Source organism: Harpia harpyja, chromosome 20 (genome assembly GCF_026419915.1).
Source record: "Harpia harpyja isolate bHarHar1 chromosome 20, bHarHar1 primary haplotype, whole genome shotgun sequence".
NCBI classification, from domain to species: Eukaryota; Metazoa; Chordata; class Aves; order Accipitriformes; family Accipitridae; genus Harpia; species Harpia harpyja.
Window position 1 is genome coordinate 11,774,188 of NC_068959.1, and position 12,719 is coordinate 11,786,906.

Here is a 12,719-nt window from a genome sequence, read left to right on the forward strand (position 1 = left end):
CCGCCCGTCTCGGGGCAAAAATGAACGCGGGTCCGAGCATCCCGGGGTGGGGGGGTATTTCCCTTTTTGGTTTTGTTGTTGTTGGTTGTTTTTTTGTTGAGTTTGGAGGTTTTTTGTTTGTTTCGGGTTTTGGGGAGGAGGGTGGTTGTGTTTTTTAAAAGTGATTTATTGTTACCTAGAGGACACCCGGCACTCCCGCCAGGAGCAGCAGCCACCCTGGCGCGGGTGGGGGATTTTGCAGGACAGGGGTGAGACCCGTCCCGTCCCGTCCCGTCCCGCCCCGCCCGTGCCTCCCCCGGGGCAGCCCAGCTGCACGGCGGCAAGTGCGGGGAAAGAAACGGGGCCGTCTCGGGAAGCCGCCTTCCCGGTGCAGGGGGACAGGGAGGAAAAGCAGAGCCACCCACCCCGCCAAGGCCCCGCGGGAACGGAGGGGGCAGCTCGGCGGGGACAGGGACCCCCCTCCCGCCCCGTCCCGCGGCTCGCCCTCGGGGCAGCCGATTTCATGCCTCTCCGGTTGTGGGTCACAGGCTGGGCCCTCGCCGGAGCAGAGGTGGGGGTCAGGGCTCTGTAACTCTACTCGCCCGGGTTCTTCACCCTCCCACCCGTCTCGGCGGAGCTGATCCCCGAGGGCCCGCTCCGGTCCGGGCTGGGTCCTGCTGCCGGAACCCCGGGGCGAAACCTGCCGCCGCCCGCCGGGCTGAGAGCCGGCACCCCCGGGCAGGGCGGTGGCCGGGAACGCTGCCGGTCCCTCATCTCCTCCGGGGAGAGGGGAGTGTCACTTTTAAGACAAATAAAGCCCGAATACCGTCTCATGTTAAATATGGCTCCCCCCGACCTGCGCCTCCAAGGTTGCGCTCCCCTTCTCCGCGCATACGCGGCCAAGGGCAGACCCAGATCCCGGGGGGGGGGGGGGTTGGGGGGGCTCGGGGGGGGTCGGAGCAGGGCCCCGCTGCCCTGGCCCGGCACTGCCCCCCCGGGCTCCCCGGGAGCGCAAAGCGCGCATGGTGACATCGCAAGACGGATGGGATTTGCACGGCCAGCAGGAAGTATCCGAGAAGTCAGCCCTTTATCTCCTCTGGAAAACATCGTGCGGACAGACAAGCTGCAAACACCCTGAAATCCTTGCGGCGGTTTCAGGCTTCCCAGCCGAGCGCTGCTCCCATTCCCACTGGAGCCGGTGGGAGCCTTCCCGCCCAGGGGAGGTAGATCGGGCCAAAGCTCCGAGGGAGAGGGCAGGGCAGCCCCGCCGCATTTAGAGCTTTGTCCTTCGAAACAGCCCACGCCTCATAGTGCCTGGAAGGTATTTCGTTTTTAAAACAGTTTTCTTGACCGTCACTAGGCACCGGTGCGTCCTGTCTACTGGACGCGTGCGTCAAACCGTTGTTGCATTTACTAAACGTGAAAGTCTCTTCGGTCGTTTAATTTTCCCGTCCCTAAAATAACCGTATTGCTTCTGCCCTGTGTGCGTTCCCCTTAGAAAAGTAACGAACAAGCGCTTCTGTAATTAACCGGCCGCTGTAAAAAGCTTTTACTCGAGCGCAGAAAAGCGGCGGGTCCTGGAGCCAGCGTTAATAACGCGATCGCTCCAGTAACGCCCGGGTGCTGGGAGAGGGGCCGTGGGAAGGACGACGAAATCCCGGATCGCGCTCTCTTCACCAGCGAACTCAGCACAGTTACAGGCAGAAAAAGTTAGAGGCAGGGTAGAATTAAAGCTTTTGATTTATCTGACCGGCTCCCAGCTTTCGCTTCAGCCGAGGGGGGGGGGGGGGGAACAACCTCCAGCACCCGAGGTGCAAAAGCCAGCTTAATTGTCAGATTCCAGGCACGGAGCCCAGGGCAGGAGGGGAAAATCCACGGTGGCATTGGCTAGCCAAGTCTCCTGCCCAGGTCACCCCGCCCGAGTCACCGACAGAGGCGGAAAGCGGTGACCGAGGCGTCTCCCGGCCGCGCTGCCCGCGGCCTGCCCGAAAGGCGGGGGGTGGGGGGTACCAAAACCGAAACAACACGGGACAGTTTTATTCCGGGCTTCGCATAAATCGTCCTGAAATAAAGGGAAGACACTTGGGTGCTTTCTGGCTGCCGCATTCGTCTGCTGTGCCCTGGCATCTGCCTGCCCGGCTCCATCAGCGCTCTCTAGCCGGTTTGCACGGCGGGGAGAGGGCCCGGTGCTCTCCTAAGAGCACGGCAGGGATGAGCTGGGAGCCCACGGCGGCGGGCAGGAGCCCCCAAGGCCGGAGGCCGAGCAGCGGGGCTGGCAGCGGGGCGACCCCCTCGCACCTGCCCCGCCGTCGGAGAACGGGGCTGTCCCGGAGGAGCATCCCCCCCCCGCCGGGTCACGGCGCAGCAGTCCCGATCACCGGGCAGAGGCGAGGCCCCGCGCCGAGGCCGCCTTCGCGTCAAGGTCAAAACTCTCTTTTTCTTGCGCAATGCCCGAGGCCGGGGCCGCGGAGCGGGGCTGCTCTCCCCGCCAGCAGCCCCGGTGCTGGGAGCGGAGCGGGGCGGCCGGGAAAAGCGGGCTTCGTTAGAGCTTGAAAGGACCGGAGGAAAAAAGAAAAAAAGGGGGAAAACAGGAAAGGATTAAAAAAAAAAAAGGTAGCAAGAAAAGGTGAAGGTTTTAGCTGCAGCGGAGTGGAGCGCCCGGACAGCTCCGAAGCCGTTTTCCTCTGCAGAAATCCGGAGGGGTGAAAGCAACCCCTTCCCCGGCCCCAGCCGCCTCCCGCAGCAGGGCAGTGCGGCCCCCCCGCAGCCCCCAGGCCCCCTCCGGGACCGCCGGTGGGACCCCGCCACGGCAGACACGCACAGCAGACCAGCTATCGCGCCGGCAGGATTTATTCAACCACGGCTCGCCGTTTTGTAGCATCCCTTTCCCATCGTTTGAATGAAATAACTGGCCGAAAGACCTTGGGGAGCCTTCGGGGACCCGCAGAGATCCCGAGGTCCCAGCGATTCCCACGGCCCACGATAGGAACCGGGAGATTGGCACAAGATCTCGCAAGGAAACCCTAATAGGCTATTTCTGGACTACTGGCTCTTAACAAATCTATAGCACCTGAAGTGTTAGCACTCAATTAGTGACAAGGTTTCAAACCCCGGCGTTTACTGGTGAGGTATAAACAGAGTCCGCGGGAGATAGTCGGGAATTAGAGCGGGAGGGGGCCCTGGACTTCTTAACCGACTGGGATTAAGAGGAAAACTTTTAAAAAAGGCCCCATCTCTCAGCCTCTCTAAACAGTCCTAGGTGTCGAAAGCTCGGGGAGAGAGGATGTGCTCTCAGGAGCTAATTGCGGGGTTGGGGGGGTGTTTGTTTTCAGCAAGAAACTTAAAAAACAAAAAAAATCGCATTTAGTCAATCCCGGAGAGAAGCAACGAGCGGGTGTGGAAGACAACGCTCCCCTGCGAGGGGCTTTTCTGGATATGGGGGCCAGTCTCAGTCCCGAGGGGGAAGCGAGAGCGACCTGCAAACAGCGTGAAGGCGGCGGGAGGGAGCAGGGCACCCCCCGCCTTCCCCTTGCAGCCAGGAAAACAGCAGCGGCTTTGCTCACCCCCGTCTCCCCACCGTAGCACCCACGAGACCCGGCTGGATGGGTGGGCTGGAGAAGGTGTTTCAGGGCGCTCCTCCAGGGTCCTGTCTCCCTTTACTCCTTTTTGCGTGTGATTTAAACGCGATTCTAATTTCGCACCTGCTGGCCAGCAATCAAAAGCGACCCCACGGAGGGGAAAAGCGCTGTGGGAACGTTGGAGGTGCGGGTGATGCCTCCCCCTCCAGCCCTGCCCCGGGGGCTCAGTCGGGGCACCCGGCCAGGTCACCCCGGGCTGGCCAGGACAGGGACCGAGCCGCGGGGCCTGAGGGCTGCAAGCAGGGTCCGGAGCTGGGTGAACCGGTCGCCTTTGTCCCCTCTGCTCGGCTGCCCTCGGCCGAGACGCCGTCTGCAGTCGGAGCCTGGCTTCGGCGGGCTACTGGAGAGCACCGGCAAAGGGAGAAAGCGGGGGGGCGGCGGGAATGGGTGCTGAGCCCCGACCCGGAAAGTCCGTGAGCTGCTGTATGTCAGTAACTTACTCATCAATCAGCCGGACACAGAGCAGACCTGGCCTCTCTTCGCGGAGTGTTTGCTTTTTCACCAATTATTGCGGCCCTGCAGCTCTTTTTGTTGATACAGTAGTTCTAAAAAGTGCTAATGTTCATTTATCAGGGGGCCGAGCCCGGGACTCCCACTAGTTGTGATTCTTCCAAAAATATAAACACGAAGAGAAGGGCTAAGGCTAAAGCCCCCATTTGTTTCTAAACTGCAGTATTAAAAGTGATGCATTGTTGAAGATAAAGCGGAGATAACGCTGTCTGTCTCCAATGAATGTCTCCCCGACGCATTAATGACATTCCAAATGATAGCTCCGGCTTATCGTTCAATTAATCACTTCCACCCTCTGCAGCCGGGCCCACATCGATCGGGAGCCGCCGGGTGATTGGGGGTCTGGAGGAAACCCGTCAGTCCTCAATTCATCGCAGTTCGGCGGCCGGCAGCTCTCCTCCCGGTGGACGCAGAGCCCGCCGCCGGGGATGCGCTCCGGGCCCGGAGCGGCCGAGGTCGGACCCCCACCGGCTCGGGGCCGTCCTTCCCCTCCGGGTTCACCGGGCACAGGGGGACCCTCCGGGGCAGGCACTGCCTTGCCAGCTCCGGGCCTGACCCGGGAAAGGCGTTTTGGGCCCGGGATGGAGGAAGGGAGCGCTGGGACCCCCTTTCTCCCGTCCCGAGGGAGGTGGATGCCGCCAAGGCAGGCGAACCTGCGGCCGCGGGTCTGGGTTTGGGGCGGCGGGGAAGGGGATCACTCCCTTATTTTGGGATTTATCTAACCTATCCCGCTTAGCTTGTAATAAAAAGGAGGCAACGAGGTTAGAAAGACCGGCGGGCGGTGCAGAGGGCAAGGGGTGCCGCAGACACCCGGCAAAGTCCCGCCGTAGGCCCCTCACCTTCCCCGGGCACTTCCCCCCTTCTCCTGCAACCGAGGAAAATCCCCTCCGAGCTGTTTCCCAGGGAAGTCCGCAGGAAGCGCAGCCGCGAAGAGCGAGATGGCCGCTTGGCCGCCCCCCCCCCCCCCTCATTAAATTGCAATATTTCAGGCCTCCCCGTACACACTAATCGCTCCAACTGTCATTGCAAGATCCAGATCTGGTTCGTGAACAAACCGCTCCCAGGACACCGGCAGACGGCTGCAGCAAGAGGCTGCGAGCGCCGGGGCTGCTGCTGCACCGGCCAGCGGTCCCCAGAGAGCAAGACAAAAGTCACAGCATCGCCTGCAAAAATATCCTTAACTAAATTGCCCAGAAGGGAATCCGAGGGTGCCGAGACACCAAATCTCGGGGGGGGGGGGGAATGGGAGAGGGGACAGCAGCAGCAGGTACGTTCAGGAAGGGGCAGCCCAGGGAGGGCAGCTGTGGGCAGGTGCCCCCCTTTCCACCCACCTCCGGGGGTTTCCTCCGTCTGCGGGAGGAGGAAGGATTTGCAAAACTCGCCCTGCGACCCCGCGGCCTCCCTGGGCAGGGCCCGACCGAGGCACCCCGCAATTCACCGCACCCCGCAGGGCTTCTCCGCTCGGCTCCTCGGCCCCTGCCTTATCTCCCACCGCCGCGCCGGGGCTCACAGGGGACAAGCCGACCCCCGTGCCTCTCGGAGCCGGGCGGTCCGCACCCAAGAAGTCGGTAGAGGAGGGGTTTTTAAATTTTTTTTTTAATTTTTTCCTCATCCCCCCGAAGCCAGAAAGCGCTGTAACGCCCCTCCTCAACCTGCGACTTTGCCGCTAAGGTTTATTTTAACGACTCCAAGCACGTTAAAGTAACGAGCTCCCACTTCTGCCCCGTGAATCCAGGGGCCTGCGGGCAGCCGTGAGCCCATCCCGGCTGCGGGGACCCGGCCAGCACCGGGGCTCGCCCCCGGCTCCTGGCCGCAGCCCAGTGGCCGGTTGCTTTGACTTGCTCCTCTCTTGGCCCCAGGACCCCTGTATATTTTGCAACACCTTCAACCCGCGTTTTTTTTGGTTGCGGTTTTTTTTTTGTGGTGGTGGTGTTTTTTTTGTTGGTGGTGTTTGTTTTGATTTTTTTTTTTTCCCCCCGGACAGTGCTAGTTTTTTGTTTGAAAGCTTTACAAACAGGCAGGGGTGGGAACCCAACCAGCATTTTCCCCTCCAAGGCCAGGCAGGTGCTGTTTAGGTGCTCTCTCCTATCAGCTGGATTTTGCGGGCGTCGTGCTGCTTCAGAATATCTGTATAAACCTTAAGCATGGATTTCCCCTTCAGTGCGCTTCTCACAACAGTGAATCCCCGTTTTCTAGTTCCTGCGATCGGATATTGCAGAATAGTAAAAACGAAACCTCCGTTCCCTCGCTTAAAAAAAAAAAAAAAAAAATCAGCACATATTTGGTTGATGGTTTCCTCCCGGCCTGTTTATTTAATCTGACTGTATGATAGATGGCATCAGATAGCGGCTTTGTACACATTAGGCCATTCTGGATTTTTTTTTTTTTAATGGATCAACAAACTCAGCGAGGAAAAGCTGGATAAATACAGTGCCGCCCCTTTAAATGAGTGGGGATGTTTTTGAGATGTATTACTATATTAGGTGACATGGAACTTTGCATCTCTCATACCATCACTGCAATGTTGGCCAATAGAAAGCTAAAGTTACCCAAAAACTGCCTAGTCCCTCCTTCCCTTCCCTTATGGTCTGGTCCTACCTGCCTGCAGTGCACAAGTCAAGGCTACTCGTGGGAATGCTATGTGCCCCCTCCGTGAGCCCACGCTCCACCACTGCTCCAGGTTGGCTGCTCCTCACCTACTTTTCCATGACCCTGGGCTCCGGCCGCTGCCCCGCTCTCCTCCGCAATGTTTCCTAGCCCTGTGACAACGACACCCTTCTCGGTCAAGGATATCTTGAACCTGGAACAGCATCAGAGCGGTCTGGCATCCATGGAGCTCTCCTCGCTGTCCTCCCCCTCCTGCATGCTGGCCACCTTCAAGCAGGAGACGTACAGCGCCGAGCCCCCGGCCCTGCCCGAGCTGCGGGAGGAACTGCCCGAGGCGCACCCGGCCAAAACCGCCACCGCCTTCCCCGGCTCCTACTATGTCAAAAGCTACGTGGAAATGGACTCGGGCAAGGACGCCAAGGTGGACAAGAAAGGTAAAGCCAAGCGAGTAACGGTGGTACCAGCCGGGGCTCGCCAGGGGCCTCTGAACTGGGGGGGGGGGGGGGGAAGGCGACCCACAGCCCGGGGCTGGGCGCTCGGCCGAGGGCGGTTTGGGCTCCCCGGGAGAAGGGGATGGACGGACGGACGGAGAGTGCGGGGCTGCGGGCGGGAGGCATCGCGCCCGGCCTCGGGGCCCGGGGGAAGAAGAGCACGGGGAGTGAAAGCATCTTCATCCCCTCGCAGGCCCCGTGGTGCGGGAGCGGGACATACCCACTGCCGGGAGAGTCCCACTGAGCCCAGAGACCCCCACGGCTCCCCGAGAAGGGCCGGGGCTGCGGCCGCGCTGTCTGCCCAAGGGGACGGGCAAAGCTGCGGGATGATAAGCGAGGCTTCGAGCTTGTCCAGAAACTGGGCGACAAATCTAATTTCTAAGTCGCCTGGGGGGTCGGGGTGAGATTCAGTACAAAGGCGACATGCGATAAATGCAGGCTGTGGCACAGGCGGTCGCGACTCAAATCAGTGCACGGAGCATCCTTGTTTTCAAACAAAGAGCAAACAAAAAAAGACCGACGGAAAACTGCTCAAGAGGTACTTAAGGAGTGGGGCAGGGCCGGTTCCGCTGCCGCAGGAGCGGGTCACCACGGCGGCCTGCAGGGCCGAGGCACAGCGAGGCTGGGGAAGAGTCGGGGCTCACTCGCGGTGCACACAGTTTATTGAACATCGCTTTATTTTTTTGCACCTTTTTTTTTTCTCCTTTCTCCGTTTATTTTGCTGCAGAACTGTGTTCCCTGCACAAGAGCCTGGAGCAGGAGAAAAGGGACCTGGAAGATCCCGAGCGCCCCAGACAGAGGAAAAGGAGGAAACCTCGCGTCCTCTTTTCTCAAGCCCAAGTCTACGAACTGGAGAGAAGGTTCAAGCAGCAGAAATACCTCTCAGCTCCCGAGAGAGACCATCTAGCGAACGTCCTAAAGCTCACCTCCACCCAGGTGAAAATTTGGTTCCAGAATCGAAGGTATAAATGCAAAAGGCAGAGACAGGATCAGACCCTCGAAATGGTGGGCATCCCTCCCCCCCGGCGGATAGCGGTGCCGGTGCTGGTGCGCGATGGGAAGCCCTGCCTGGGGGAGTCTTCTCCCTACAGTTCGCCCTACAATGTCAGCATTAACCCCTATAGCTACAACGCCTACCCCGCGTACACCAACTACAACAGCCCCGCCTGCAACGCCAACTACAACTGCAACTACCCGTCCGTGCAGACCATGCAGCCCTCGGCGGCCGGCAACAACTTCATGAACTTCAGCGTAGGGGACTTGAATTCGGTGCAGACGCCCATCCCGCAGGGGAACGCGGGGATCTCCACGTTGCACGGGATCCGAGCCTGGTAGAGCCGCCCCCGCACCCAGCCCGCTCCCCTCCGTGGACCACGGCCACCGGCGAGACCCCGGGGCCGGGGATGGAGGGGCTTCGGCCGCGCCTGCGAGCCGCTCTCGGGACATTTCCAGGCGGCGGGGGGGGATGAGGACGGTCCAATGTAGCATCCCGGCGGAGTTCACTAGCGTGGCGGCCATTTCCAGCGGGGAGGTGTTCGGTATTTCGTGCGATGGCTGCGCTCCGTGTGGGGCCAGGCGGACACGGCGCAGGGAGGCTCGGCGCTGCCCGCAGCTCCCGACCCGTGTCCCGGCCCCGGGCGCTCTCACTCCCCTTTCCACCGGGGTTCTCGCCCCGGTAATTCCCCTCCTTCCTTCCTATAAAGCAGCCGGTCATTTTGCTTGACTTGATCCCAACAACAGCCAGCCAAGCCCTGCAACTCTCTCTTTTTTTTTTTTAATTTTTACTCTATACTAATTATTATTGAGATCCTCACTTAAGTTTTGCACTTCCCGTACCGTCCCCGCTGTCCGGCCAGTTCAGCATCTCGCCAGCCCCCAGGTCTCCCCTTACAGGGCTGCTAACGCCGGCCTCGGCAGCGCCCGGGGCCGGGCCGGGCCGGGAGCGGGGCCGGCGGCGGCTCTCGCCAGCGCACGGATGAGGACAGACCCCCCCACCTCACCCCGGCCGAGGAATACAGACACTCCGACCTGCCAGGTCCCCGTAGGGTTATGCACTAAAACGTGAGTTAGTATTGGAATGCACTGTCCGCCCCTCGCCCCGCCGCCCGTTCGTACGTGTTTCCCTTTGCTGTACAAGCTGATGGAGATCAGCGAGTTGTCATTAAAGAGAGTGGCTTAACCTTGCGCGTCCCTGGCGTTCCTTGGGCGGCCCGGGCCCCCCCGCCCAGCATCCCCCGGCGGCGGCAGCTCACCGGCCGCCCGCTGCTGCCGCCTCCTCCGCTCCAGGAGCCTTTCCCTGCCGCTCCCCCCCCCGCCCCCGGCTTTGTGTAGCCCTGCTGCAATTTCAGCAGTTCCCTTTTTGACGCCTGCAAACGGTACTTGTATTTTAATGTCTTTCCAAGTTAATTTTAAAGCTGCTTTTTGAGCCCACGGCCCGGACAGGACCGCTATGCACCGGCTGTATGGGGCTGGGGTCGGGGCCAGCCCCGTTCCCCCCCCCCCCGTCGGTGACCCCGTCGCTCCGAGTCTCCGGGAGCGGGGGGCCAGCGGCCGGTTTCTTCCCTGCACAGAAAAGCAATGCAAGGCGGGTACAAACACCCCGAGCCATAAACCAAGGGGATCGGGCTCTGCCGGAGGGCAACTGCCCCCAGCGTATCCGCGGGAGGGTTCCGCAGCCCCTCCGCACCCTGTCCCCATGGGGGAGAGAGGCTAAGGACCCTCCCCGCCTGCCCCCATACTGCCCAGGGGCAGCGAGCGGGGGTCCCCACCGCCCGGCTCCCTGCCTCTCCTCTGCCTCAGCCCCAGCCTCTCGGCCGCTTTTACAGTAGTCGCTATCAAATGTCAATTATTGGGAGTGAGAAACAACAAACATTGTAATTCAGCGCAGTCAAAACATCCTCTGAGTGTCTGAGATTGTCCGGCCGGTGACAAGGCGATTAGGGGAACCTGCAACCTCTCCTGCCTTGGCCATATCGGCCCCATCAGTAAACAGGGATGGAGACAGGGTGGCTGTGGCCCTGGGACATAGGATGAAAGGCTGCCGGTGAATGGAAGCTGCCTGCAGCCTCTATCCCTCCTTCCCAAGGGGACCAACCTCACACACACCCCCCCGAGGTAGGATTGCGCAGATAACGAGCTCTGACCTCCTTCCTATCTCTGCAAATGGAAGAGGAGCCCTGGGTACTGCTCACAAAGCCCTAATGCAGGGTGGAGAGTAGACACCTGCCTGGGGCTCAGCGCTGGGGAAAGGGTGGCCTTGTGCCACCCCCCAGGACAGTCTGCCTCAGGGGCACTTACCCCAGAGAGGCAGAGGGACGCTGGGTCAGTTACAGCAAAGGGGACCAGAACCTGCCAGCCTGAAGCAGGGACACAGGGCTGCCTGCCCTTAAGTGCACAGGAGCTGGGGCCAGCCCCACAGCTGTGCAGCCCGAGAAGAAGAAGAAAAGGCCACTTGTCCTCCTCGTTTGAAATCTCTCCAATCCTGGTATCATTGGCTGCATGATGACTTTTACCTTCTTCCCACAGAGGCTTTGCATTGGAAGGACACAGAGACTTCAGCAGATGGTAGAGAGGCAGCAGGTTAGCCAGAAAATACTCTGCTCTAAGAGGGCCAAAGGCATCTACCTCCCCAAAAGCCCCAGGCAAAGAGCATGGGAGGGGCAGGAGAAAGCTGGGTTTAAACTCGGTGACTGTTGGATGCTGTGGGGGAGTCACAGTTTGGTGCCTCAGTTTGCCTGATCTGTAAAATGGGCACAACGCTGCCATCCCACTCCCTGACGCTGGTGTCGGTAGCGATTGGATCCTGCCAATGCAGAGCTTGGCCAGGATCAGAGCTCACAGGGAGCCCTCAGCAGACAGGACAAGTCCTCAGTTACCATGAGAGAAAGCATTAAGGTTAGCTAAAATTTGAACCACTACTTTCAGAAGCTGCCTCTGAGTAGGGCCCTTTACTAAGTGGTCTACCAACATGGACTGCACTGAGAGTCCAGGAAAAGCCACAAGAAAAAGTAACTCCACACAGCAACACAGCACCCCTGTCCACATATTCTGAACATCCTTTCCCTTCCTCAGATCCCTTAATTTCTTCAAATTTCCTCCCATAATATCTCAGAGCTACAGCTATCAGGGAATCCGACTGTCCAGTGGGATTTAGCCTGCTGTTGCTCTGCAGAGGCTGGCCTGGGCACCAGCTTTGGGTCCGATTTCCAGGACTGCACTGTGCTCATTCTCAGTAGGGATGGATATACTACAGCCCCTGCCCACACTGCTGCTCACGTGCTCCTCCTCCCCGCGCTTCCCCATTCCTGTGGGAATTGCATCACGAGCAGATGCACGGCAGGATAAGACAGGGGCTTGGAACAGCAGCCGGAGCCTTGGAGCCAGTTCAGAAAGCGATTTAGGCAGAGGACACAACCGCAGCTGGCTGAGGCCGAGCGCAGTGCGGCAGCCCAGCTCTGGCAGAGGCACCAGTGGCCGCAGAGCAGGCACGGTTAAAGACCTTTCATTAAGGGGAAGTGCGAGAGGGCTATACAGTAGGAATTAACCCCCAGCACACTGATTTTGTCAAGGGGGGGCTCGCTGTCTTCACACGCACAGACACCCCATTGCTACTAGTCCTGCTCTTCCAGGTCTGCCTCACCTCACAGCAAGAACAGCCTCTGCCGGGTCAGGCGGTGGTAAAAGGTCTCTCCGGGACTTTCCGAAGGCACCGAGGCTGTTGGCACACACCACAGCACGGTGATGCACTCTCCAGAGTCCAATCCTCTCAAAGGCTTAGAAAAACTGAATGCATCAATCTTGACGTGTTTCCCTGCCTGAGCCTGAAGTGTTTCACATCTATAGAGCAATATGAAAAGCCTGTGCTTAGAAAACATTATTCCAAAGAAAAGGGCAGGATACTGGCATTTCCCCAGGAAACCTGAAATCAGAGATCCTCTCAGTGTTTGGGGGCATGCTAAGGGGTGTAGGAAAGAGGCTTTAACAAGATTTGCACTTGGATTTGATCTCGCTGTCCTTTCCTCAGTTTTCTTTTGGATTACGCAGCCTGGCACTGGCATTCATTTCTCTGTTTTAGACCGGCTTTTTTAGAAGAACTCAGTGCCCCAACTCCGCCTGAAGGTAACAGGGCAAGTGCAGCTCAGCACCACTTGTCTTCTCGAGACAAACTGCATATGGTAGGTTTATACAAACTATTTGGAATTCACGCAATTTGTACAGGAACAAGTTGTCAGCTGTAAGGGGCTGATACCAAATCCCTCACCTCTAGCAGTTTTGTAGGAACTGAAGTAATTGTTTTTCCCCAAATAACACTCCTGCAATTCCTAAAGTGCATCTGTGGCCAGAATTTTATTCCTTAAGTTCAAGGAGTTTTCACATAGAAAGTTATTCTCTGGAGTCAGAAAACGAGGAGATACAGTCCTGGCACGAATTAGCTAAATGTTTCAATGTTCCTGAGCAGCCCAGCAGGAAAACAACAGATCAACAACCCTCTCTC

The 12,719-nt window shown here is 59.0% G+C and overlaps 1 protein-coding gene across 1 annotated transcript; it reads left to right on the top strand.

The window, feature by feature from the left end:
- The first annotated feature begins 6,744 nt into the window (after positions 1 to 6,744).
- On the top strand, positions 6,745 to 8,560 carry NKX2-5 (NK2 homeobox 5). Its single transcript, XM_052772024.1, has 2 exons — positions 6,745 to 7,168; positions 7,953 to 8,560. Exons 1-2 carry the CDS (start codon positions 6,874 to 6,876, stop codon positions 8,558 to 8,560), a joined length of 903 nt encoding a protein of 300 aa, XP_052627984.1. The 5' UTR covers positions 6,745 to 6,873.
- Positions 8,561 to 12,719: the final 4,159 nt, after the last annotated feature.